We start from the raw sequence: 26,640 nt of genomic DNA, 5'->3' as shown, positions 1-26,640 counted from the left end.
ATCCCCCTATCCCCTCATCCTCTATCCATCCCCTATCCATCCCCTCATTCCCCGCTCCCTCCGTCCCTCCCTCCCCTGGGGCAGCGGCTCCGCCCGGCGCCGGGCAGTGCGCGTGCGCGTGCGCGCGGCTCTCGCGAGAGCTGGGTGGTAAACAGGGCCAAGATGGCGGCGGGCCGTGCGGCGGAGCGGTGAGCGCGGGGCGGGCGGGGCGGGGGCGCCGCGGCTCCCTCAGGGCTCGGGGGGGCGGGCGGGCCCGGCGCCCTTCCCGGTGTTCGCCGCCCTTCGTCTCGGGCTGCCTCACCCGCCGGCTGTCAGTTCGCCGCCCGGGTCGGTGCCGGCCGCGCTCGCTGCTGTGCCGCGGCAGCGCCGGGCTCGCCCGTTTCCCGGCGGGACCGCGCTCCGTGCCGGGCCACCGGCACAGCTCCCCGCGGCCGTGTCCATCGCGGTCCCTGTGCCCGTCCCCTCCCTCGGGACGAGCAGCGGCGAGCCCCGAGCGCAGCCGTTCCAGGGCACGGGCAGGCTGGCAGGGTGAGCCCCGTCCAGCCCTTGGCGAGGGCAGCGTTAAAACAGCGGACCCGGCGGTAGCTGTTCCTTTGCGCTCAGTTTCCATCGTACTTCAGCATCCTGCTCGCGTACAACCTGTTATCAGCCCGGAGCGTGTTTGCTTTGCTTATTTGTGTGGTTGTTTTATTTTATTGTCGTAAGGGTTATAAACCAAGGAAGTGATAAGGCTGGCAAAGCTCGGCAAGACCAGCAGTCCGTGTCCTGTACTGTAACTGTTGTCAGGTTTAGGGATCAAGGGGAAACTTTATAATCACAAGCAGTCCCCAGCTTGTCATGGTGTTGTCAGTCAAGGGAAAACTTAGTAATGCTAAATAAAGTTAAATAAAAATGAAGCAACAGCTGTCCCATTCAGACTGGCTTCCTTCTGTGGCTGTGCTGTGAGGTCAGTCCATCATTCCCCTAAATAGTGGGAAGGCTCCTCCTTTCCAGCCCTGCTCACAGCTGCAGTGCACAGTTCTGCTCTGCTTCTCTGGGTGGTGTGACAAACCAGGCATAAATGTTTCTCTTTGCTTATCTCTTAATGGCCTTTAATCTAGCAGTTGCTGGTTAAGTGTTTGGAATGTAAAACAATGCTAGCATTGCAGTATTTCCTGAGTGCATTATGCACTTTGGAACAGAAGGGGAAGAGGGTGTCCCTCCAGGTGGGAAACGCTTTGAACACGTTCCTTTAGCTTCATGTTGCTGCATTCTGTGATCAGCCCTTGTTTTTCAGGTGCCCCTGTTGTAGTGATGCACGTCCCAGATCAAACAAATTTGAAAGACCGTTTCCATGTCGATTTTCAAGCACAGGGACTGCAAGTTTGCCTCCTCTTGTATCTCTTGTCCTTGCCAGGCCTTGACATAGAGTTTGAGTCTGATTTTTTCCTCTTTGCTTCCCTTACACAAAGGGTGGTCGAGTTTGGTTGTTACCGTTGACTGTTCTGTTGTCAGATTAACACCCAGGTTTTCCAGATCTGCTCTGATTCGAGCAAGGGAGAGACTTGAGAGTTACTGAAAAATTATTAAATGGCATGTGAACATTTTTCCTGATGATTTCTAAAATGAGCTACCAAGAGTGTCATGTTTTGGGTCTTTTTAGCTTTTCAGACTATACAGTTGCACAAACATGAATCTAATCATTTTCTCTGTTTCCCTGCCTTACAGGTTGGCTTGCAGTCAGCTTTGCTCATTCTAGGGAGTTAACTTTGCCATCAGAAATGGAGTACAGGACTCAGCTACCACATCCGGAGTGACCAAATGGTTTAATGCAAAATGGAGAAGAAGCGTAGAAAGAAATGAGCCTGTTCGTTAGGCTTGACCTGAAAAGACCATGAAATCTCTCCTTACTCTGGACCCAGCTTTAAGAATATGCAGCTGATCAGCACAGTGAAAGCAATGTTTACTGAAACAAAAATGAACTAGTTTATGAAGAAGGAAATCGTGATTTGAATATATGGAATTTTTGGAATGAAACCATTTTCTTCTATGACCATGAAGTTTGCAAACATCTGGCTTGTTCTGGTTGTTATTTTACTCTGTGGCAAAAAACATTTTGGTACCAGACTAGGGAATTCCTCCCAGGAGGCTCACGTTTGTCCTGGATGTTCTCGCCTTACTCTGAAAGTGGAGTTCACTTCGACAGTCGTGGAGCATGGTAATAAAGAGTCCAGCAAAAAATCCCTGTGAATTTCCAGTGTGCGGCACTGATCTGTGCTGTTTGTGCAGTTGTAACATTCAGGGGTTCTGTAGAAGAATCATCTGCTGAATTCTCTATATTCAAAAAGAGAAACCTTTTTCCCGAGGTTCTTTGTTTATCTGGGGACAGGAGAAGGGAGAGGGAAACAAAGAGGGGGTTAAAAGTGGAAATGGAGTGTGAAGGCTCAGGTGGGTAAGTTTGGAGTGTTCAGGAGCAGTTTGTTTCGGCCTGGGGGTGTGGTTGGGCTCTTCTATGAAATGTAACTGCACAAGTGGGCCTTGAAGGAGAGAGAAAGGCAGGAAGTCTCTGTGGATTTGCTGAAGTTTGGAAGCAGTAATATGAGCATGGAAAAATGGCAGATAATGGCAAAGGGAGCAGATGAAAGGCCGAGTGAGGTGAAGTGCTGAGCTGGCAGGGGAAGCAGGAGGACACCTTGAACCCTGCTGCCCCAGGGAGCTGTCGTGTTCCCCCCTGGAGCTGTGCTCGTGGGGAGGGTGTCAGCACTGACACCTCTGTGTGTGCCTGCTGAGTGTGGAGGGTGCTGGGGCTGAGCCTGCTCACAAATCACTGATGCACCTCAAGGACTGCCCTGTTGGGACTGGCTTCATTTTCTATGTGTGTGTAATAGTTGGTAAAGTCAGTAATTTGCACTAAAACTCAGTGCCGTGCAGAGTCTTAAACCATACTTGTTAAACACACTGAATTGGCATATAAGTTTGTACTACTGGATGTGACAGTAGGTCTGTTCCCTCTCTCCTGCTCCTCCTACGTCATTTCATCTTCCATAATACTTAAAATTCTACCTTCCTTTCAAAGGCTTTTATCATATTTTGCAGGTTTCCTGGTGCAATACCCCCCCACCCCTTCCCATTATGTAGCAGAGAAATAAATTGCGGATTTCTAAAAGCAATAAAAAAATGCCTCAAACTGTGATTATTTGCTCTGAATAAAGAAAGATTCAGACTTTGTGATGTGAATGCGTGAGTGAGCTACTTAAACACCAGTTCTGATAAGTTGTGCTCTTGTTCCAGAGTATATTGTGGCTTTTAATGGATACTTCACAGCTAAAGCCAGAAGTACATTTATTTCAAGTGCGCTGAAAAGCAGTGACATTGAGAACTGGAGGATTGTACCTCGCAACAACCCGGCCAGTGACTATCCTAGCGATTTTGAAGTCATTCAGATCAATGAGAAGCAGAAGGATGGAGTGCTCACACTGGAGGATCACCCGAACATCAAGCGTGTGACGCCTCAGAGAAAGGTCTTTCGCTCGCTCAAATATCTGGAGTGTGAGTAATTTCCTGTGTGGCTTCATGAGATCTGCTTTGGAAGTATTCTCAGCCTTGTTCCAAACCATCAGCTTAGCATTACAGAAGTGAGAAGTGCCCTGCAGTTTTTCTTTAATTTACAGAAATCTGTTTGTTTGCTTAGAAAAATTACCACGGTCCTGTCATAACCTTTGCCAAAGCACGGCAATGGTTCTGTCTTCAACACAGAAACACTTCCTTTGCAGCAGCCAGTTACTTGAGGCTGTGGAGCTCTGTATCCCTAGCAGATAAACCAGAAGCTTTTACTGCTTTTGATTAGAGAAAATGGATACTCAGTAGTAACAATATGATGTGTATATTTGCATAAAAATGAAATCATCTGTGTTTCTCCTCACACTCTTTGTTTTTATCCTGACGCTGCCTAGCTGATGCCATGCTGCCCTGCAATGAAACCAGGTGGACTCAGAAGTGGCAGTCATCCCGCCCCTTGAGGAGAGCGAGTCTGTCCTTGGGCTCTGGCTTCTGGCACGCGACGGGCAGACACTCCAGCAGGCGCCTGCTCAGGGCCATCCCTCGCCAGGTGGCTCAGACCCTGCAGGCAGATGTGCTCTGGCAGATGGGTTACACAGGTATGCTTTGGGTGTTGGCCTAGAACAGTGACCTTGGAAAAACAAGTGAAGTGTAAGGGGAGACTGACTGACTTCTGTGTGTTAATCTCTGGGTGCCAGATCCAGAAAGATTGAGAAAGAATTTGGTTTGAAATGCATTGTATATTTATGAAGTGTTGGTCTGTGTGTGTGAGTATTGTATTTAGGAGAAACTGGTCGTATCTGTGATCTTTGGCTGAATTTCTGAATAGGAATGGGAGTTTATTTAAGATCCATAACTTGCTGAGATTGTAAATCACGTGCTACATGAAACAAAAGTTCTCTTTGACTTGATAGAACAGATTTACAATGGAACTGAATCAGAAAAAGTAATGCTTTTCTATTAATAGGTGCTGGTGTGAGAGTAGCAGTGTTTGACACTGGTCTGAGTGAGAAACATCCACATTTCAAGAATGTAAAGGAGAGAACAAACTGGACTAATGAGAGAACCTTGGATGATGGTGAGTTACTGTGCAGTTTTCCAACTGCTCCTGACCCTGCTGTGTTTTGCACTTGCTGCTGTGCTGCCAGCATCTGTTCAAGCCTTATATTTTGTGATTTTAAGCTGAATTCTGCGGTGTCCCAAGCACTTTGTACTCAAACCAAATTCAGAAAAGGGTATCAAGGTTCCAGGAGGGTGTTGCATAACTCTCCCTTGAATCAACCTGACACTCATCCTGGCTGTGGGGAAATGCCAGGGCAAGAAGATCTTTTGTGGGTGTAAATGCACTGTCACAGGAGGTGGCAGTGAGAGCAGAGCCCACAAAGCTGTTTTCTTTTCTACTCCCTTTTATGTTGCTGTTTCACAAGGCACACATATTTCCATACTTACAGGGGAGAGCATTTGCCCTCTTTGCTGTGCAGTCCTAAACTGATCAGAGTTCTGGCACCTTTGTGGGAAGTTTTTTGTTCTGTATAACTGAACTTTTTATTTTCCGCAGTGTGTTTGTGTTCCCCCTTCATATGCCATCCCCAGCTTGCCCTGACCGTGTGCTTTCACAGATTATTAACTTCCTACAGTTTGGGTCAGTGAGTCAGCTGGCAGTTTAATCTCTGGAGTTTGGGGTAGATGCTTGTATTGCTCAGTGTTTTGTGTACCTCTGCAGTTTTATCACGTGTGGTGTTCCCTTACATTGCAGCACCTGCTTCTGGGAGCTCGCTCTGTTCTGTGCCCACATGGTTGCTGCACAGGCAGACTTGGAGTACAAAAACGTAATGCAGGTGGTCTAATAGAGCAAAAGCGGAATTATTTTTTTGAGGAGAGGGGAAAAAAAAAGGGTTTTCTTGTCTCATTGTTCATACTTAACAAAATGTGGTCATTGCAGAGTCGGGATGAAAATTCTGTAAGAAGTTTACGTTAAACTGCATTGGCTCTGTGAGTTGCATTTTCCAAAATACTTTTTTTCTCCCATGATTTCAGTGGTAGCAATCAGGAGTGGATGGACTGGGGAGTGTATCGCTCAAGTTTCGTCAGCTGGTTATGTGGCTACACAGGGCTGCAAATTCTGTCCCCACTGAATCTGGCAGCAAAATGCAATTCGGAAAGACTAGGACTGAACCCAGTGTTTGTGGTTTGTTGTAAAGTCTGATATATTGATGTGATTTTAGCTCTAGGTGATGTTTAACACTACAAATCCTGGGCAACGTTTGTCTTCTAACAGCTTATTTTGTTTCCTTCTCCTGTTGCTAGGTTTAGGCCATGGGACTTTCGTAGCAGGTGTGATAGCCAGCATGAGAGAATGCCAGGGATTTGCTCCAAATGCAGAACTGCACATTTTTAGAGTGTTCACCAATAATCAGGTAGCTACTTTACCTTTGTTTCAATTTCTGCCTTTCCAGGTTAATGCTATATTGATCCTTTGGGAATATTGCACGCACTTGTAAATGCAGACATTGATAAGTAGGAGGGATAGAGATATTTGTAAGAGACTTACCACAAGATTTCTCGCAGTTTGCAGAGCTGGTGTATTTTCAGCAATGATGTGTGGAAGTCTGATCTGTGTAGTGTGGGAGCCATCACTCAGATGTACTGAGCACTAGAGGTTTGAGGAGACCACTGTCACTGTTGTGCTTTATTCTGGTGTTGTTCTGCTCTGTCTGCAGTCTGTATTGCTGTGGAATCACTGGATTTGTTAATGGTAACTCTTCCCCCCTTTCTCTTCACACAGGTCTCATATACATCTTGGTTTCTGGATGCCTTTAATTATGCAATTTTAAAGAAGATAGATGTATTGAATCTAAGTATTGGTGGGCCAGACTTCATGGATCATCCATTTGTTGACAAAGTTAGTATGAGGAGATGAAGTGGTCCTGGTGCTTGTATCCTTCACACAAATGCTGGACTTGCAGAGCTGTTTGTTTGCATCTGGTGCTGCTGACAGTTTCTGTGGAGTCTCATTTGATGAGAGTAATTTTGTACAGTGTACAAGGTTTTAGGAATATATTTAAGGATCGGATTAAAAAAACCCAAGCACAACCCAGATGTTCACAGAGCCATGGAAAATGCTCTTTTACAAAATGCTCTGTGTACTTCTAAGAAGTGGTTCCAAGCAGATGCTTAACTGAAGTCCGCCCTTCTTTGTTTTTTTTACATCTCTGCGTGGTTAATTCATGTAATGGTAAAAAATATGTATAGTGTGGATTTAGTGAGTTTCTTAAACCGTTTTGTTTAAGTGCAAATAGGTAAAAAGGTACAGGTAGTTGATTCAGCTGGGTGGCAAGATATTTGTTTCAGGTTAGGATGGAATTGGGCTTTTGTCTTTGTAAATGTCATGGTTCCCTGAATTGTTGGTCTGGCCTTCAAAAGCATTAAGGAGATAATTCATTTTTTAAAAAAGGATACAGTCCTTCCTTGTGAAGGCTAATTAGGAGGTTTGAAGCGTATAAATTCTTCCTTGTTATGATAACCTGCATTGAAATGTGGTTTGACAGTGACTTCACTGTACTCCCCAGAGTCCTTCTGGAGGGGATTTGTAATCCCTACTTGGCTTTGGCATCTGGACTGCTTTGTTGTGGACAGGAGTTTCCCTTTGTGTAATATGAAAGGGTTCTGTCAGCACTGTCACATAATCTTAAGTGAGTTTGGAGCTTAGTACTGGATATACAGTGGGATGTATTTTATGAGTCTGAGAAAGAAAGAGGTGTTGGACTAATCCTTCATTTCTGTCAGGCCCCATGGAGTATTTGGTTTTTAGACAAGACTCTTTTTTGGTGGCAGAGCCTTATGGTGAACCTTATTTTTTGTAGGTTTGGGAACTGACTGCTAACAATGTCATCATGGTCTCTGCTATTGGCAACGATGGCCCTTTGTATGGGTGAGTTTCGGTGACCACTTCAGAGAAAACCAACTGTGCTGTTCTGTGGCTTTGGAAGTAGCTGTGCTTGCTCAGGAAGTTTTCTCTCTTTTTTTTTTTTTCTGTAGTCTGTTTATAGAAAGTGACTCAAGTTAAACTCTTTTCAGTGTCCTTATTCCTTGCATTTTGTGAAGTACTTAGCTAAATATTTTTCATTGCAACAGTGGAAAAAAGAAGCATGGCAGTGCTTTCAGCTGCCATTTCTCTGTTAGAGTGAACAGACTGACCTTGGACCTAAGGAATACAGAAGGGATTGAGCCACAACAATTTGTGGTGTATTTCTAAAATAAATGCCTAAAAAGGGATTTTGTTTTGTCTTCAGGGTGTGTGGTTTGGTAGTTGCTGAGTTAGTAACTGCCTGCTAAGTTACTCTCACTTGTCAAGTATAACTGTGTCTATTTGGGCCAAAATTTGTTTCTGTGGAGATTAAAAAGAATATCTGACAAAAATCTGATGGCAGCGGGTCTGTCACCGAGATAAACCTATGACTGTGTCTTGGGGTTTGGGTGTTGGTTTGTTGGGTTTTGTTGTTCCTATCTCCCAACTTGTTCCAGGACTCTCAATAATCCTGCTGACCAGATGGATGTGATTGGAGTCGGTGGCATTGACTTTGAGGATAACATAGCTCGCTTTTCATCTAGGGGAATGACCACTTGGGTAAGACACTCTGGCTGTGCCAGCCACATTTGCAGCCAAAATGAGGGCCTTGGAAAGGCAGCCTGTTTCGAAGGGGTAATCCTGGGCAGATGGGATTTGTTGCAGAACCAATGAGAAAAGATTTCATGAGAGATCAGAGTAGTTAGAGATTGTAAGTCTTTAAGCAAGAAACCTAATGTTCTTTTCAGGATGTCTCGTTAGTAATCCTGACCACTACTGACATTTTTGATAAATTTCTAAAATATTTAGTTCCTTTTGATTGATGGTGAGGACTTGTCTGTGGGGTTCAGTCTGCAAACGTGAAGGCCTGCCCTTGTCCTTTGGTTTAAAAATCCTAGGATTTCCAGATGCTACATGTAACAGTGTACTTACTCACCTGTAGAACTGAGATCATGGTTGCTGCACACGTGATTTCAGATGAGCTTACAGTGTGATCTCGATGAAGGGGAATATCACATGGCTGTGTTTGTGTAGCCAGGTGCTGACGAGGTTCTCATTTTGTCAGTGGTTTCGTGCTTAGATCCTAACCAGCAGTAATGTTGAGAACTTGTCATAAACAGCCTGAGTCTTTCTTTAAGTTGCTATTTGTGATGCTGAACCTCAGCTAATTCAGGTGATAGTTTTACTTCTGCATGACCTGCAGTTACTTCAAGTGTGCAGGTGAAACACAGTGTTCATTGTACTTCAGGGCAGTAACCCATCTGTTTGTTTGCAGGAGCTGCCTGGAGGTTACGGTCGAGTGAAGCCTGATATTGTCACTTATGGCTCTGGAGTGAGAGGTTCTGGGATGAAGGGTGGGTGCCGCTCTCTCTCTGGGACCAGCGTGGCATCTCCTGTGGTGGCAGGTGCTGTGACTTTGTTAGTGAGGTGAGTCCTAAATAAGGATCTCTGAACCCATCAGGAGGGTCATAAAATGCCATGTAAAGGAATTCACCGACTGAAACTAAGTTGTGTTTAGATGTAGGAAAACAAACTTGTACTATAAAATCACTCTTATTCTGCCTGACACATTACCTTGTCTGGCTACCTCTAAGTTTCCTGGGAAAAACTTGAGAACTGTTTTGTATAATAGTTACATCTTTGAGAATATAGCTAGGAAGAATAGTACTATAAAGCAATTTTGTCCCATTTTTTAATCATTTGGAATTGCTGAGCTTATATTAATTGTGTTATAAAAGAGCGGGTGCTCAGAGTAGACGCCTGTAGCAGATAATTATCTGCACACTTGTAAATTTGATGGGATGTAGGGTTTTATGGCTTCTCCCCAGTCGCATAAGTCAGCTGTTGCAGACAAAAGGACTTGAAGGTGGGAATGGCAGGTGTGTCCCCTGTGTTTGCCATAGCTACATAAGGATGAAACAAATGTTTTTTGGAGAAACAGGCCAAAAATTCAAAGTCCTCATTGCACATCCCCTGTAAAATGGTGCGTTTTTCTTTGAGCAGCAAAGCTGTTTTCTTCCCTTGGAAGACAAAGTATTTTATTTAGCATATAAAGATACAGCCCTGATTGTAATGACAGCTGGTCATGGAGAACCCTGTAAGGAGAAAAAATCGTGTATTATTTGCTTTTAAGAGAAGTGCATCAGAAACTTGTCACTCTTCTACCTCTGAATGGGTGAGAAATCAAGCAATAATCGACCAGTATGAGCAGAAGATGTTACTCACAACAAACTGGTTTTTTTGGATTGGATTTTCTTTAAGTCAAATGACTGTTCAGGCAGAACATTAAACAAGGCTAGCTAAAAACCAGACTAAAGGCCACCTGCTGGGGGTTATTATTCCCTCTTGCAGCACCGTTCAGAAGCGGGAAATGGTGAATCCAGCGAGTATGAAGCAGGCACTCATTGCGTCAGCTCGGAGGCTTCCTGGAGTCAACATGTTTGAACAAGGACATGGCAAATTGGATCTTCTGAGAGCTTATCAGATCCTCAACAGCTATAAACCACAGGCCAGGTTAATTTTAATCCTTAATTATCAACGGGGCACTGTAACGTGTTCTTTTCTTCAGAGAGCAGGTGGTGAGGGTGGAACTCAGTTGAGCAACCTGTGCTTGTGCAACGAGAACTTGCACAGATCTTACGTAATCCTGAAGCCTGAATTTGGAGAGGAGAATGGATGAAAAGTCAAAAGTGTTTTCTGCCTAAGTTATTACAGTGTAGGGGATGATTTATTTTCTCTCATAGCCTTACATGTTATGAGTAATGTAATCTGGAACATAGTGGAAAAGGACCTTAGTTTTTGCTTTTGAGAATAAGAACATTCTCCCTGTGCTGAAAAGTTTCTCTTTTTGTGTGTGAAAATCTTTTCACAAAACTTTAAATTTAGAAAAAAGGTTAGAGAGGGAGGGAAGAAGATTTTGGGGCAGATTTGGGCAGTGAGGTGAGAGCTTGATAGAGTAACTTTGACTGGCATGGTTTATCTGTAATTTTTTCATAGTTACGTGTAGTTGCGTGTTCTTCTTCTGCCTATTGATTTTTTTCCTCTTTAAATTTTCCCTCCTCCTTCCTGCTGTAGTTTGAGTCCAAGCTATATTGACTTGACCGAGTGCCCCTACATGTGGCCCTATTGTTCTCAGCCCATATACTATGGGGGGATGCCAACTATTGTTAATGTTACCATCCTTAACGGCATGGGAGTCACCGGGAGAATCGTGGACAAGGTAAGTATTAACACTGTTAATGTTGCTGAAAGCTTCCCAGAAGGTCCTACTTTAGCTCTGAGTTTCCTAGAACAGGTGTCAGTGCTGAGGGCAGGAGATGCACAGTGTTTGATTGAAGGGTGCACCCAGACAGGTACGTTTGTCAGTGTGGGCTGTCTGCAAGTTTCCAGGCAATGCGTTGGTTTCAGAGGGGTGTAGTGTGTTATCTTTGTAAAACCAGTTCGAATTGAGATGAGCTTAGAGATTTCTTTGTGTTCTCTAACATCATTTAAAATCTTTTGGATAGGCTTTCCTCTTCTTTTTTTTTTTTTTATTTGGTCTGAAGCATAAATGCTCTTAGTAAAGAATCCTGACACTGTAAATCGTGCCTCTTCCATGGGTCAGAGTGACCTGAATGTATCCACTTAACCCAGCTCTGCTGCAAAACCTGTTCTCTCACACCAGTGATGTTGAGCATGTTCCTTGGGTAGGGAGGTTTTTAATTAAGTTTAAATGTAGAATACATTTGGGAATTGAGACAAGTTAAATAAGACACCTGTTGGATAACTCTAGCCAGTGTAAATGAGCCTAATTTCCACATTTTAGGGTGATCCCTAAGGTGTGTGTTGGATTCAAGCTTACATTAAAGGGTGTTGAAGCTCTTACCTGAGATCTTTAGCTTATGGTGACACTCAGACACAGCTGCTGTCATTTGCCTGTGCCTATTACACTGTTAGCTCTCTTTGTTACTGGAAGGGAATTCAGTGTCCTTACCAACACATTGTTGCACAGGACCTCAGAACGCTGAAGGAGGTTCACTTGGGCAGTGTGCTGTTCAGGTAACTCCTCACTGTCCTGCCTCTGAAAAGCCTGTGGTCTGGGTCGTTAGGGCTGTCACAGTGAGGTTGATTCACTGACACAGTGCCAACCTTGTGAACTTGGTGGCTGTTTTTAAATTGGACATAACGTTCAGAAGAACCAATGTTTGTCATTACTTCTTTATGCAGAGGAAGGGGGGGGCTCTGTGTGCAGAAATTGGTGACTGCCAGTGCCGTGTTACCCATGTTGTGCCCTCTTCATTTCACAGCCAGACTGGCAGCCCTATCTCCCTCAGAACGGGGATAACATCGAGGTGGCTTTCTCCTACTCCCCCGTGCTGTGGCCTTGGTCCGGGTACTTGGCAATTTCCATCTCTGTGGCAAAGAAAGCAGCATCTTGGGAAGGCATTGCTCAGGGTCACGTTATGATCACGGTGTCATCCCCTGCAGAAAATGAAGTAAGTTCTGTGTGTTTCTGCTTTTCTGGGTTAAGAATTGTTTAAACTGCTTGTGGACATACAGACACCTTGTTTTTAAGGGTTTGCTCTGCTCCTGTCATAAGCATAAGTTACACTGGGGTGAGGAAATTGAAGAGTACAAATAATGATCTTTATAGTTGAGAGCAGGATTAACTGCAAATTGGGTATCATTTGAAATCAGAAAAAACTTCTCCTTGAGACTGACTTCATACTTTTACTTGTTATTGCGAGTTTTTATGTGTTTTGGAGAAGATTACTCAGATGTGTTTCTTCTAGAACCGTGTGTAATTGTTCCTGAGAAGCTTTGAAGGTTTTGAACAACTGAACCGAAGCACAGTTGTAACATACATCAAGTATTTTATAATCTGAGTGTAAATATGAACTGCTGAGTGCAGAAAGCAGTACCAGGGTGATTTTAGGCACAAGTCACCTCTTTGTCTCCAGAGCTGGTGCTGGTGACTGAAAGCAGATTGGTACCTCCATTTCTCTGGTGTTTTACTCTGTAGTCTGTTCTGTCCTCCAGTCTAAGAACGGTGCAGAGCAGACCTCGACGGTGAAGCTTCCCATAAAGGTGAAGATTATTCCCACTCCACCCCGCAGTAAGCGAGTCCTCTGGGATCAGTACCACAACCTCCGCTACCCACCAGGATACTTCCCCAGGGATAACCTGAGGATGAAGAACGATCCCTTAGATTGGTATTTATCTCAGGTTCTATTGAATCACTGTTTCTTGATGTGTTAATGCTCTGGGATAACTTTACTGAATGCCAGAGAGCTCTGGCCCTATTCAGCATGGTGTGGGATTATCTCCTCTGAGAAATCCATGAGAAGCACTTGGACTCTGTATGCTTTTGGTGCAGGATTGTTTTTTGTGCTCTATGGTTTTATTCACATGAAATGGAAAGCTTTTAAAATGCACATTTAAGATACTAAGATTTTTTTCACTTTACTGCCCCAGTTTCTCCCAGGAAGGTAAAGGGGGGCACTTTATTAAATGCTTCAGCACTCACTTATCAAGCAAACATGAGAATTTAAAAGATTGACTCCCGAAGAATAGACCCCTTGTCTGTTGAGGGAGACTTTGCTGAAGCAGGGAAAGGCTTGGCTGACCTGTTGCCTTTGACAGATGGAGGGGGAAGCCTCTGTAGGAAGAGTCTTGCAGCATAAGTGTCTCAGTGAGGATTGCTTGGGTTGGTGACCAGGACACAGGATTTTGGAAAGCTGTTTGGAGCATGTAAATGCAGCAGGTGGACAGGATTTCAGGGAGTCAGAAAGGTGGAAATCAGATTTCTGCGTGGCAGTTTAAATGCCTTCAACACTCTTCTCTTTCTAAGGAATGGTGACCATATCCACACAAACTTCAGGGACATGTACCAGCACCTGAGGAGCATGGGGTACTTCGTCGAGGTTCTCGGTTCCCCGTTCACGTGCTTTGATGCAAGTCAGTATGGTAAGCACGACTTAATCACCTTGTTTTCCAGACTGTTAACCTCTTCCTAAAGTAGCCTAGCTTTTGGAAGACCTAAAGTGTTGTGGGTGTGCAAATAAAAATTCTCATGGCAGTAGAAAAATACTGTGACAGTGAGTGTATTTGTTGTTTATGTGCCGATACTTGGTTATGCAAAGTGCTGCTGGAGGAGCTTGGTCCATCTGCCACTTCTCCCTAGGTTGTACTGCTGCACACTTTGGTGAGAGTATACTCTGTCCCATGGTTTCTACATGATCTTTATCAGAAGGCTTTCCAAACACAGCCTGCCTGGACTTGTGGAGTTGTCTTGGTCACAGGGGACTGTGAGACGTGGAGCCAGCATCAGTGGATTTATCAGATCGCTCAGAGTGTCACCCTGTCGAGATCTGCAGTGTCTCTGAGGGTGGAAATTTCACCACCTCTCTGGGCAATCAGAAAGCAAAGAAGCAAAATGGCTTGGTATTTAGCAGCACTCTAAAAGCGTAAGCACATTTCCAGGGAATAAAAAGATGTTTTTCTGGTAATGTTTTTTCAGTGATGCAGAGAAGGTTGTGCTTGCACGTTCACAGGAGTGGGGAGAATTATATGAAAGTGGCAGTGGCACTTCAGTCTGCTAAAATGCAGCTGTAGTTTTCAAGGTGTGAGTCAAACCACTCTTCAGTGTCACTGCTGTCTTCCCTGGCTACCAGTCTGAGTAGGGAGTGGAGTACCTTTTAGAGTAGTAGCAGTGAAAAAGCTTCTGCCCAAGGTGTGTCTGCATCAGCACTTCAGTTTGGATCGGTGGTGAATCCCCTCATTGTCCTGTTCTCCCACAGTTTGGCCCCATTTATGGAGCATTTGGTGAGACCAGACTGCAGAATACACACCTGACACACACAGACATTTGGTTCATGAGTCATGAGTAACACCCTAAAAGCTTACTGTGCTGCCAGAATAATTTTTGGATATATTTGTAAACAAAAAATGTCTTGTATTGTCCATCCTTAAATGTGACTTCATTAGGTGGGCTGCCAGAGCAGGGTACACAGAGCAGATATTGCCAAAATGTGCACTTGTGCTGAGTCCTGCCTGGGGGATTTGAACAGTGATAACATTGCAGTGACCATGGTGAGCTCCTCTTTCTGCCTTTACACACAGGGACCTTACTGATGGTGGACAGTGAGGAGGAGTATTTTCCTGAGGAGATCACCAAGTTGAGGAGGGACGTTGATAATGGACTTTCACTGATAGTCTTTAGTGACTGGTACAACACATCTGTGATGAGAAAAGTCAAGTTTTATGACGAAAACACAAGGTACTGGTTTATTTCCTAGTTCTTCAGGAAATAAAATGCCACAGAGCTGCCATTTTATGCACATATTACCCTGAAAATCCCAGATGTGATATACTGTACTTAGCACTTGGATAGTACATACACTTGGATGCCTGTAAGAAGCGATTACCTGAAGAGCAAAATTGACCTTAAGCTGCAGCTTAAGGAGCATAGCTATTTTATTGTGATTGCAAAGGACCCTTTGTAATGTAATCTTCTTCTAAAGCCAAGAAAAAACATCTACAGTGAAAAGAAATAAGAAGCTGGAGAATGGCAAACAAAGAAAAATTAATGTGTTTTCACATTAGGGGAGCAGAATAGAAAGAAAATGTGCATTGCAAGCAGCATAACCAGGTTGTGCACCCATTATTGAAATTATCCCATGTCTCATATAAAGAAAAAATACCTGAGTATCACCAGTGAGTAACTGCTGTAGTTGTCAGCCTGTTCTGTGTTACTGTTGAGCCGCAGAGATCTGTTCTGCAGCTTGTTTTGAATCGTTAGAAAGATGAGAAGCAGGTTACCTGACTGGTGGTTTTGCCTCAGCTTACCAAACAAAGAGCATAAGACGGAATTCCTTTCTAAGAAATCGAAGTTTTCCATGCAACTGAAATGCACTGGCAACTTTACATCAGTATTACCTACCTTTTGCTCAAATGCACTGGTGTCAAAGAGACACAGATGCTCACATGTCCCTGGGCTTAAATAAGGCTTTGAAATGGAGTTTATCTCAGCGACTTTGAAAAAGTCTCTACGCAGGAAGACACGTAACTTTTGGTTATCCAGGTGTATTCTGTATCTTAGTAAAGTGTTAAATTTTCACAGGCAGTGGTGGATGCCTGATACTGGAGGTGCCAATATCCCAGCTCTCAATGATCTGCTCTCTGTCTGGAATATGGCCTTTAGTGATGGGCTGTATGAAGGAGATTTTACCATGGCAAGTCACGAAAGTGAGTACTGGAGTCCCTTTGCCTGCACAGGCTGCAGTGGGTTGTTTGGAAAATAGTTCTCTGAAAGTGTGAGTTGGGTGAGAGTGAAGGGAACCACTCCAGTTCAGTGACAAGAGGCTCGTAAGGTGCTTAAATAATTAATTCTTTTGAAGACGTTTTCATAGCATTTGATTAAGCTTTTCAGTTTAAAAAAGATTGTATCAGTCTCCTAATGGAAGATTTGAAAACAGTATGCAAAGGTGAGCCTGCAAAAGCTGTGCTGGGAAGTGCCTCGTTTGCAAATACACTCATTAGTCAAAAGATGCAAATTCAGTGCAGTATTCCTGGGAATGTTTTCTTCTGGGCTTGTTTTATGGTGGGAGGGGAGAGAGTGCTATTTTTGGTCTAAACAGCGGTTTTATGGTGATGTCTTTCAGTGAATTATGCATCAGGGTGCAGCATTGCAAAGTTTCCAGAAGATGGCATTGTCATTGCACAGACTTTTAAGGATCAAGGTAGGAGCTTCCTTGTCTTTGCCCTGTGTTTTGGGTAGAACTTTGGAGTGCACAAGCAAAGTTGCAAAGTCTAAAGGTGTAAAACCAATGACTGTAAAACCACAGTGACAGGGTCGGTGTTTTTCATTTTGCTCAGAGCACGTGGTTGATGCCTAAGAGGCAGCTGCAGCATGGCTCTGTGTCCAGGTGTTCTACAGAACAACATCCCAGTGTGTGTGTGCAGTCTTGTGACTGCTGTGTGTGAACACATCTACGTGTATGTTGTGCATCTTTGAGGGGCATGGGCTGTAATTGTGTTACTTGTTCGTGTTTGTCACGAATTTCAAGTGCCACTGAAATACATCCCCTAATCACTGCCATGTTTAGCATGAGTGTTGTGGTAGCTGTGGTGACCTAAGGATGTAAGGAAGGAAAATTTTAGTAGGCAAAGTGTCAGCAGCTAAACTCTCCTAAGGGAAAAGATTAGGCATAATAATAAAAACCTTTTGCTGAGGATACTGGAATTTTTCATCTAAACTTGTTGAAGATAATCCAGGGTGTGAGGTCTTTCCTTCTTCTCCACCAAAGAAAGAAAAAATTTATTATCAGTAGGAAACTTTACAGTTTCAGGGTCTCAGAGCAGTTTCATTTTTATCATAACATCATGGGGGGGGTGAAAACTTTTTGTGAAAATGTGTGGCATGACGAGTGGCAGAGCAGCGTTTGTCAGTTTGTGATGTGGGCCAGTGACTGTTGGGTGAGTTGATACTGATGCTCTGCAGGCTGTGCAATTTATTTGTGCTTTGCTTTAGGTCTTGAAGTTTTAAAACAGGAGACTGCTGTAATTGAAAACGTCCCTATTTTGGGGCTCTACCAAGTTCCCTCCGAAGGTGGCGGCAGAATTGTTCTGTACGGCGACTCCAATTGCCTGGATGACAGCCATCGACAGAAAGGTGTGTGAGCTTTGGCACACAGGGAGGGTTATTGTCCTGCTCTGACAGCTGTCCTGGGGGGCTTTTACAGCTCCATCAGAAATAGCTGGGCTTTAGGGACTCTGAATACTCCTTACTGGGGATTGATCTCGGTTCTGCAGAGCTCTGCTGAAACGCTGGACGGTTCAGTTAAACAAAAGAGCACCCCCCATTAAACAACCCTCTGGTAGATGGCACTGTTTCTCCCCTACACCATATTTTTCTGGTCCACAAGCTTTGGAGGCTGGTTTTGGGATGGTGTTTTTTTGCAGGGAGGGGGTGGTTGGTGGGTTTTTTTGCTTCTTTGGGGTGCTTTTGTTTACAGAAAGCACAAACGCTTACACATGCCTGATTTGAGCTGTGAAGAGGCCACTGGAGGATCCCTTCCCTTCCCTTTTTCCCTGGTTACATTTTCAGAATATTTATATGGAACAATGGATTTTATCTTCTGAGTTTGCTCGTTAGCCTGCCTTGTTCCCTTTGCAAGGTTTCCTGTGAGGATTTATGGTGATGTTCCACATTGCAGTTGTGCATCACTATTTTCTGGTTATTCTGCTTTGACACAAACCAGCTGCTGAAGAGATGTCAGAAAGCAGGAATTCCCATTTGTGTTGTCAGTGTTTGTTTGCAGCTCTAGACAGTGAGTGTGTGAGGGGTTTTTTTGTGTGTGTGTGTGGTTTCTGTGACTCCCAGAGGAGCCAGGCTCTTTGCCTACACACTGGGCTGGATTTTTGTAAAACCTTTTTTCCTAGCACTTTGTTTGATCTGACTTCTCAGATTTTTAAGAAGTTGCTTGGGGATCTCATAACATGTGAAGCACAAGCTGGTAGAACTGTGGCTTGAGGGGACGAAGGTAATCCAGTATGCAAAGTCTTTCTGCGCTGCCACTGAACAGAACTGGATTTTCCTTTTGTGATGGAAAGTACATCTCTAATTTTTTAAGCTTTTGTCACCGGCATTTTAAAATATTAGGTTATGCAATCCATCCCTTGCCTAATTTATTTAAGTTTAAAGGAAGTTACTGCCTAAGGGAGCTCTCCCATCTGCAGCTCATTTCTTTCTCTCCACACATTTTGGGTTGTTTTTAAAGTTCTCCAGTTTCTCCTTATCTGTCTTTGAGTTGTTTCCTGTGAGTTGCCCTAACACCTGCCTAGCAGTGCCTTAGTGCTTGCTTTAGGTTATTGAAAGCACAAAGCATAGGAGAAGATACACAGCTTTAAATTAAGTAGTAGAAAATAACTTGTGACCTCCCAAATGCCATTAAATTCAGTGTGACCTCTGAAGCAAGAAAAAGTGAAAGGCTTTAGGGAAATCCTTTAAAATTGGCTTTTAAATTGTGAACCAGGAGCTGTGTCTCCTGCAGAGACATCAGTGACTTTAACTGAGGTAAATTCCTAACATTTGTGAATATAAATCCTTAAAATCTGATTGACCTCTTTAAAAAATCAAAGGTGAGGGTTTAAGGGACACCAGGATTATGAAGATTAATTCCCATTCCCAGCCAACTGTTCCCGGGGGGAGAAGTTCTGAGAAAAATTAGTTTACCATGTGGTGGAAACAGCTAATAAGGCACAGTCCTAGTCCTGCCAAGGGAATCTTGGAGGGTTGTGATGTTAACTGGCTGGTGGAAACAGCTAATAAGGCACAGTCCTAGTCCTGCCAAGGGAATCTTGGAGGGTTGTGATGTTAACTGGCTGGAGTGCTGGTTTGTCAGGAGTAGCTCTGGGTTAAGGTTGGAGTAATTCAGGAGAGAATCACAACGAGGGACCACGTGCTGTTGAAGTGCAGAGGAAAGCCATGCCCCAGGTATATTGTGGCACTGATTGCCAGGCTAGTCTGTGCCACAGCTGCCGTGGGCACTGCTTGTGCTTTGGCTGGGGTGTAGCCAGAGCGTTTCCCCTTTGCTTATTTCTTTTTTAAGCTCGTGGAAGCAAGTGAGTTATAGCCTTGCACTGAAAACACTACCTTGTTCTTACTTACCAAGATATTTATTCTGTCCTTTTGAAAAAGTAGTTGGTTCTCCCTTTTGCTGTTAAAAATGATACCAGAAGCTCTGAGCTTGCTCTGTTTCCACACTGAAAAACCTCGTGATTTTTGTCAGGACTTGGATGGCCTTGCACAACCTGAATTCCTCTCTTTGAGACCTGCTGGTTTATGTCCTACTCCCCAGAAGAGCCTGGGTTGGTACAAAAGAGAAGATATTTTAGGACTGAACAGATTAATTTTGTGTTTGGGGACAGTGTGTGGGAGGTTGCATCTTTGTGAAAGGTGAGGCCAGGAAAACGGATTGTGCCTCTGAGTGTCCTTAAAGCCTTCTTAACAGACAGATGAGCCGTTTGAAATGTGCCATAATGCATGTCTTGTTTTGGGGCTTGGGGCTGTGCAATCCACAGACTGCTTCTGGCTGCTGGATTCCCTGCTGCAGTTCACGTCCTACGGGGTGATGCCACCGAGCCTCAGCCACTCGGAGAGCCGGCAGCGGCCGCCGTCGGGAGCGGGATCCTCTCTCCCGGAGAGGATGGAAGGTGAGAGCCTGCACTGCCCAGCAGAGCCCTCGACTGAGGCACTGTCAGGGGAGGGGAGACCCCTTGGGTTATGTGCCAGTAAGGGTAGTTTGTTGGGAGCTCTACTGTGTTGTTTTACTAAAGAGAGCACTCCCTGTGAGGTTTTGTCATGATATAGTTGTGGTTACGCTAAAGAAAATGTTCTGTCCTCGCAGCAGGAATATTTAGATGCCTGGTTCTGCTAGGGAGCATTCTAGTTACTGCTGCAGAGCAGTTATAAAGGATTCAGTCTTATCTCACATGCTGCCAGCAAAGCTTGGATTACCTGCTGTGGCAGGTGCAGGTTTTATAAGGTACCCTTTGGTTAATTGTCCCTGAGTTGTAGCCGTGAGTCACAGTCACTGAGCAGCACCGTGTGGCCTGGGGTGAATGTTGGTGGCTCATCCTGTCCTTTGGTAACCCAGCCTCTCTCTGCTGTGAGTTGCAGGTAACCATTTGCATCGATACTCAAAGGTGCTCGAGGCTCACTTGGGAGACCCTAAACCCCGGTCCCTTCCTGCCTGTCCTCACCTGTCCTGGGCCAAACCACAGCCTCTGAATGAAACTGCCCCCAGGTCAGTAGACATCTTTCTTACACGAGAAGGCCCATTTTCGAGTTCAGCTGAAAATTTATTTCTTCCATCTGCTTTTGAAAGGGACAACAGGAATGCCTTTCCTAGAGAACTACCACATTGCAAAGAGGAAATAATCATAAATGCCTCTTGAGTGAATAATTCTGACTCACCTAATAGCTACACTGGGAAACTGTGGGATTTTAAAAATAGCTTGACCAGTCACTGTTGTGATTGAATGATCCCAGCTCTGAGTGAACAGTGTTGCACAAACCCATCATCAGTGTGTGCCTTTGAAATTCCTGAAGTAGCTTCTTGGACAGCTCTCCCAGGGCTGCTCCTGTTGTGTCATTTGTCAGGCACTCAAAGGAATGTGTGTTAGCACACAGCCCTGACTTGTCTGCTGAGCTGGTGATGAGTCCTTTTGGTAGTCTGTGTGCAGGAGAGAGAGTTGTTGTGTCCCTGTGGTGTCTGAATTTAAGTTTGGAGGCCTGCCAACTGCAGAACCTAAAGAATGGATCAGATTGTCATCTGGGTCCAAACCAGTGAATGAGACGTAGCTGTAAACTGTCACTCTCTGTATATGTTGCTAGAAAATTCCTTGCATTACCAGTAAGTGGGCAGACACCTCTGTCTTTAAATTTGTTCTAGCAACCTTTGGAAACATCAGAAATTACTGTCAATTGACCTGGATAAAGTGGCACTGCCCAGTTTTCGACAGAACCGACCCCAAGTGAGACCATTGTCCCCTGGAGAAAGTGGAGCATGGGACATTCCTGGAGGTAAATACTGAAAACTTTGAAAATTGGTGTTTTGGTTGCGCTTTTTGTATAAGTTTTGAAAAAAAAAACCCAAAACCCAGCACAACCATACAATAGGCCACTGTTTATTTTCAGTTGCAAAAAAACATGCGAGTAATAGCATGGCTGTGTCAGAAAAGGCTGTTAGAAAAGACAGATGTGAATTTTTTTTTCCACATGAAGAGTTTATTCGATAGAAGGCGTCATGACACGCTGGGAAGAAGATTGTGGTGGGTGCACTTTGTGTAGTTGAGATTTGTTTTGGCACAGTTCAGACTGACAGGTGTCAGCAGCAGCCCCTGTCCTTGGGAGCTGTGGCCACGTACCCACTGCTGATAAAGTTCCTTCTGTGAGTGCCCAAAAGCAGAGTCCAGAAGCGTTTGTTGGTGCCTTGGGTGAGTTTTTGCACTGGCACACGATGATGCCGAGGACTCAAACCAGCTTTGTCCAGTGGTGGGCCACTCTCCTACACAAGCTTGGCCCTGAAGATCCAGCTGGAAGCAGTTTGAAAGCCTTCTATGGATCTTCTCCCAGCCTGAGCTGCTCGACCGAAAGACACCTGTAAAAATGAAGGGTTTGTTTCTGCAGCTCATTCTCACCATATCCAGCCACGGTGTCTGGAGCAAGCCTGAAACCACTGTCCTTGTTCCATCAGGACTGGAGTTACAGCAATTACTTACTAGTAAGATTATGGCCAAGCTGCATCTCTCTTCTAGTGCAGAACAGAAGATTGTTGTTGCAGGGGAAATCTGGGTTATACTTTCATGCGCCCACATCGATCAGGGTGGAAGTGCTGGTGCTTTTCTGTAGCGTTAGCATCCTGTCTTATTTTCACTAATCGGTCTGCAGCTGTTAATCTTCCTGTCTGAAGTGTAATCTGATTAATGGCTGCTTGGTCTGTGAACAGGAGTTACCGTTGGGCCGTTCTGGCAGGTGGCATTAACACCCCAGAGACATCGCAGCTCACGTGGTCAGGACCTGCTGCCAAACCTCTTTGCCTTTCCAGGTATAATGCCCGGCCGGTACAACCAGGACGTGGGACAGACCATCCCGGTCTTCGCCTTCCTCGGGGCCATGGTGGTTCTGGCGTTCTTTGTGGTGCAGATCAACAAAGCCAAGAGCAGGCCAAAGAGGCGGAAACCGCGAGTGAAGCGGCCGCAGCTCATGCAGCAGGTTCACCCACCAAAGACACCCTCGGTGTGAGAGCCCTGCCGTGCCAAAGATCACCTCCCGTCACCGGATGCTTTCCTGGGCGGCCACTCCCAGTGAAGGTGCAGCAAATGCAGCACTGGTGGCTCTAGTGATGTGCACCTGACATCATCTCACAGTCTTTGGCTTCTGGAGAGAAAAAAAAAAAAAAAAAGGACCTCATTTGATCATCTGTACATAAAACTGCAGCTTTAAGCAGCTGAAGCCACCAAAGACTTGAATACTGTTTAAATGGCTGATCAGTCACTACATATCCCAAGGGGGAGAAAATGGACCTTTTTTTAAGCTGACCAAACTAAAGTTTATTTGTTTAGAGGCTATTTTCTATATTTATTGTTGGGGAGGGCGGGGGAAAAGTCACTTTAAGGACCTCTGCTAAGGAAAAACAAGTGCATTTTTTTGGATGGAATGCAATTTTCTAGAATGGCATTTACGCTGGAGAGTACAACGTGCACCGTTAAAGGAGGGAGGGGCGAGAGACCAGTATAAATCAGTGAGGCATACTCCTGCAGTTTATTTTTATAAAGCCAACTACCATGATGTTTTGTAATTTTTGGTCATGATTTCACCGTTGTTGGTGAAGCAGATTTTCAATAAATATGTTATCTATATGAAGCAAAGACAATGTGCTAAGTGGCTCTTCTTTCCACTGGCTGTCTGAAGAGAGCAAGGTGTTGAGTAGAGGAGATATTCATGTCTCCCCTCTTCCCACCATACCTTTATCCTTACCAGCAGCATCCCAAGCTGCAAACTTTCCTTTGGGTCACTGACTGGGCAGTTGTACAAACAGTGCTGGTTCTGGAAAGCTGCAAAAGGAGAGGTTTGTGGTGAGAAGAGCGCTCCCAAAGAGCTGGATAAAAATCTGTCATGGGGGTGGCACCTGACAGCACAGTGTGGTGTGTCACACACCCAAAAACCTGTCTCCTTTGGTTGGTCCTGCCTGAAAGTGTGGCACTTGTCACTGACTTAGATAAGTTACCCCTGTCCATGTGCTGCTGGTTAAGGTTGCCATCATTGAAATAGCCTCTCTCTTTTGTAGTGAAGCTGTGAGGGTTTCCCTGCCAGCTGCTGCTATCCCTGCTCCAGGTGAGCACCTTTTCCCAGGAGGAGCCAGGAGCTGTGTCTGCCTCTGCTGGTGACAGAATCACACCTGGGCAGGTGAGTGCTCTGCACTGGTGAAGGGTCCTGGGTGAGCTCTCGGGCAGCCCTTGGGCACAGCTGGAGAAAGAGGAGGTGACAGGGACAGCCCTTCTGGGTGGTCTGACTGCACCCATCCTGTCAGGGCTTGCCATCCTGGGTGGTGGGGATGGGCCTTGCAAAGGGCACTGCAGGAGAGAACATTTCTCCATGTCACCTGGGCCAAGCCTTTCAGGGGGTGGCTGTGGATAGGGTCTGCCAGTGCATGAGTATCCTGCAAAAAGGATTTGGAAAAACGCATTTTCCCTAAGCTGGAGAGTGGTGGCTTTTTCCAGTGTGTCTCTTCTGAAGGTGAGGGTGCACTCAGTGCAGGAAGAGTCAGTGTGCTGTTGCCACGCCAGAGAGGGCACTGAGCTTTTGCACAGGAACCATCAGTTGGAAGCTCGCTAGGGCTGAGGAGAGGGTTCCAAGGTTGGGCTGCTTGTGCCATCCCAATGGGGTTGGAGCCCATTGCTCCTCCTCCTTCAAACAGGGAGCTGTGATGGCAAGGAAAAGGTTTGCACCATCACACCTGTGGCATTGGGGTCTCTTGTAGGGCCAACCAGCAGCAGCTCTGCAAGCCATCCTGGTTGCAGAAGATCTGTCAGTAAAGGTGTGAAATCTCAAAGGCCAGACCTCAGAAGGGGTTGCAGGTAGCAAGGTGTAGTTGTGGCCAGTGTTTTTATTTGTCCAAAACAAGGCCTGTCCATTTGCATTTTTGTGCCTTTGACAGTCTTCAAGGACAGTAATGAAAACATATCAACAGCCCCTTTTCCACCTGCCAAGGGGACACAGCAGCAGGTAAAGCTGCCAACCCACAGGACCCTTGGGTTACAGGTTGCAGCTCAGGGACTGGAGCACCCAGATAAATGGGAGAAAGAGGGGAAAATGGAGCGAGGGAGCCCAGAGCCACTGAGCAGAGAAACCACCTGGGGCTGCTGTGCCATCAGGGGAGAGGAACTGCATCCCTTTGGTCTGAGGTCCTCTGATCCATCAGAGGGAGACTGGAAAGCTGTCACTGCTCAGGTCAGTGCTAATGAGGAGCCTTGCTCTCTAATGAGAGATTACAGCCCCAGTGCAGCCCTGAAACCAGAGTGGAGCTGTATCAAAGCGCAGTCCGAATTAAGAGCCTTTCCCAGTGGCTGGTATTTTACAGCCCAGTGGCCAATTTCTAAGTCGTAAAGGCCAATTATTTCCGAAGCCTTTGGTGTGCAGCTAATGAAGGCCTGGAAGGGCCCTTCTAAGTGGTTATAAGCCCTGTAGGCGGCAGAGATGTAATGGAGGTGGCAGGCACAATTAGCCATCCATAATTCCGCCTAGCAGCTGATTAAAGTCTCTTTATCCGTCTTAGCGAGATCAGAAGGGCACATATTTGGGAAATCAAAAATGTATTAGAGGCTGTCAGCCAGGGTCTGTGTGCTGAGCCCAGGGCAGTGGCAGGTGCTGGGAGGGGCACAGAGCCCCTCACCCCTGTGGGGTGCAGCCCCCTCTGTGCAGCTCCCCAGCAGCATCAGCCACTCCATCCTGGTGTCCCAGCACCCCTTTCCCCTGTGTGGAGCAAGGGCTGGGATGGGGTGGGATGGCTCCTCTCCAAGGTCTCTCAGTGCAGGAAAGTGCCACTGGGCTTTTAGGTGCTGTGGAGACATGGAGGGGTGCTGGGCTCATCCTGCATCCAGCGAGTGATGAAGCACCCGCCAGCCAAACAGTCTGAAGGGCACAATGCAGCTGCCTTCCCTCACCATTGCCAGGATGCTCCAAAATGCCCCACGGTGGGAATTTTACGGGTGGGGTGAACACAGCAGGAAGAGGGAGGCCCCAGCCCTATGGTGGGAATTTCGTGGATGGGGAGAATGCAGAGTGGGGAGCCCCCAGCCTGCGTGCCCCAGCCCTGCTCTGGTTGCTGCTGGGGCTGCTGCGGTCCGTGCGAGCTGTTCGAGGGCTGGGGCTGTCCGGGGACAGCGGGGCGCGGGTTTCGATCCAGGGCGGTGCGTGAACCCCGCGGCGATGGGCGCTCCCCGCAGCGGGGTGGGAGCGGCACGGGGCTCTCCGTGGGTGAGCTCCCGGGACGGGGTTCCCACGGCCGGCTCCTGCCCGTCCCCCGGAGCCCCCTCCCCACGGCCCCGGGGGCGGGGGGTCCGCGCAGCCCCCGCGCTCCCCTTGCCCGCCCCCGCGGGGCCGAGCGGAGGGGCCGGCACAGCCGCGGGATGGAGCGGGCGGCGGGCGAGGCGCGGCCCCTGCTGCGGCCGGGGGGCTCGGGGGGCTCGGGGGGCTCGGGCCGGCCCCGCTCCCCCGGGCTCTCCTCCGCCGGCGCCGTCTTCATCCTGCTCAAATCCGCGCTGGGCGCGGGGCTGCTCAGCTTCCCCTGGGCCTTCGGCAGGGCCGGCGGGGCCGTGCCCGCCCTCCTGGTGGAGCTGGTAAGGGGGCACTCGGGGGGCACGCGGGGGAGAAGGGACACAGGGAGCCGAGCGGCGCCGCTCTGGGGATGGGCTGGAGAGGGGGGTTCACCTGCTTCGCTGTTTGGGAGCCGGCGGGGCCCCTCTTCGCACAGCACCGACCCCGCCTGGAGCAGGGGGGCAGCAGCCTTGGGGGATGCCCTTTGCAGCTGAAGCCACACTTGTAGCTGGCTTGTGGTTCAGCCTAAAATAAGATTGGTGTCTGCTCCCCTCCATGTCCCCAAACCCCAGATCTAAACCCGAAGTGTCCCACAGGGCTGTGTCTCCATCCCTTTGCTGACCTGTGTTACCTGAGGCCACAGGGCAACCTGGCGGGTGACCCGGTCCCTGCTCGTGGCCCTGCTGGGTTCCCGCTGGCCCGGGGGTGTCAGAGGGTCTGTGTGGTGCTCCTTGCCGGGTCGTGTCCCCGCAGGGCTCGCTGGTGTTCCTGGTGAGCGGGCTGGCGGTGCTGGGCTATGCGGCGGCTCTCAGCGCACAGCCCACCTACCAGGGGGTGGTGCGGGCGGTGTGCGGGGCGGCCGTGGGGAAGCTCTGCGAGGTCTGCTTCCTCCTCAACCTCTTCATGATCTCCGTGGCCCTTCTGAGAGTGGTGGGCGACCAGCTGGAGAAACGTG

The 26,640-nt window shown here is 46.8% G+C and overlaps 2 protein-coding genes across 2 annotated transcripts in view; both read left to right on the top strand.

Annotated features, from left to right (window-relative positions):
• Positions 1–120: 120 nt before the first annotated feature.
• On the top strand, positions 121–23,017 carry MBTPS1 (membrane bound transcription factor peptidase, site 1). Its single transcript, XM_027902530.1, has 23 exons — positions 121–188; positions 1,708–2,197; positions 3,271–3,528; positions 3,933–4,136; positions 4,505–4,615; positions 5,845–5,954; positions 6,323–6,439; positions 7,401–7,468; positions 8,062–8,164; positions 8,880–9,031; positions 9,956–10,117; positions 10,679–10,823; positions 11,890–12,078; positions 12,623–12,795; positions 13,434–13,549; positions 14,705–14,861; positions 15,705–15,829; positions 16,246–16,323; positions 17,115–17,255; positions 19,667–19,798; positions 20,265–20,391; positions 21,040–21,170; positions 22,195–23,017. The coding sequence occupies exons 2-23, from the start codon at positions 2,011–2,013 to the stop codon at positions 22,389–22,391; spliced, it is 3,183 nt and encodes a 1,060-aa protein (XP_027758331.1). The 5' UTR covers positions 121–188; positions 1,708–2,010; the 3' UTR covers positions 22,392–23,017.
• A 2,826-nt stretch (positions 23,018–25,843) lies between these two features.
• The window catches only part of LOC114067234 (putative sodium-coupled neutral amino acid transporter 8), a gene marked incomplete at its 5' end in the record, with an annotated part of 4,866 nt that continues 4,069 nt past the window's right edge, over positions 25,844–26,640 (top strand). Inside the window, 2 exons of the mRNA XM_027902531.1 lie at positions 25,844–25,987; positions 26,439–26,637. Coding sequence (XP_027758332.1) covers positions 25,844–25,987; positions 26,439–26,637 — 343 coding nt within the window. The remainder of the gene's footprint in view (positions 25,988–26,438; positions 26,638–26,640) is intronic.

The sequence above is a fragment of the Empidonax traillii genome, unplaced genomic scaffold, assembly GCF_003031625.1.
Source record: "Empidonax traillii isolate 1590-97213 ecotype Southwest subspecies unplaced genomic scaffold, ASM303162v1 scaffold887:size345335, whole genome shotgun sequence".
NCBI lineage: Eukaryota > Metazoa > Chordata > Aves > Passeriformes > Tyrannidae > Empidonax > Empidonax traillii.
This window is presented reverse-complemented; position numbering and strand designations above follow the sequence as displayed.

Coding starts and splice junctions, on each gene's coding strand:
- MBTPS1 (XM_027902530.1), top strand. CDS start 2,011: ATGAAACCATTTTCTTCTATGACCATGAAGTTTGCAAACATCTGGCTT. Junction 10,118..10,678: donor AGCTATAAACCACAGGCCAG/GTTAATTTTAAT, acceptor TTCCTGCTGTAG/TTTGAGTCCAAGCTATATTG. Junction 13,550..14,704: donor CTTTGATGCAAGTCAGTATG/GTAAGCACGACT, acceptor CTTTACACACAG/GGACCTTACTGATGGTGGAC.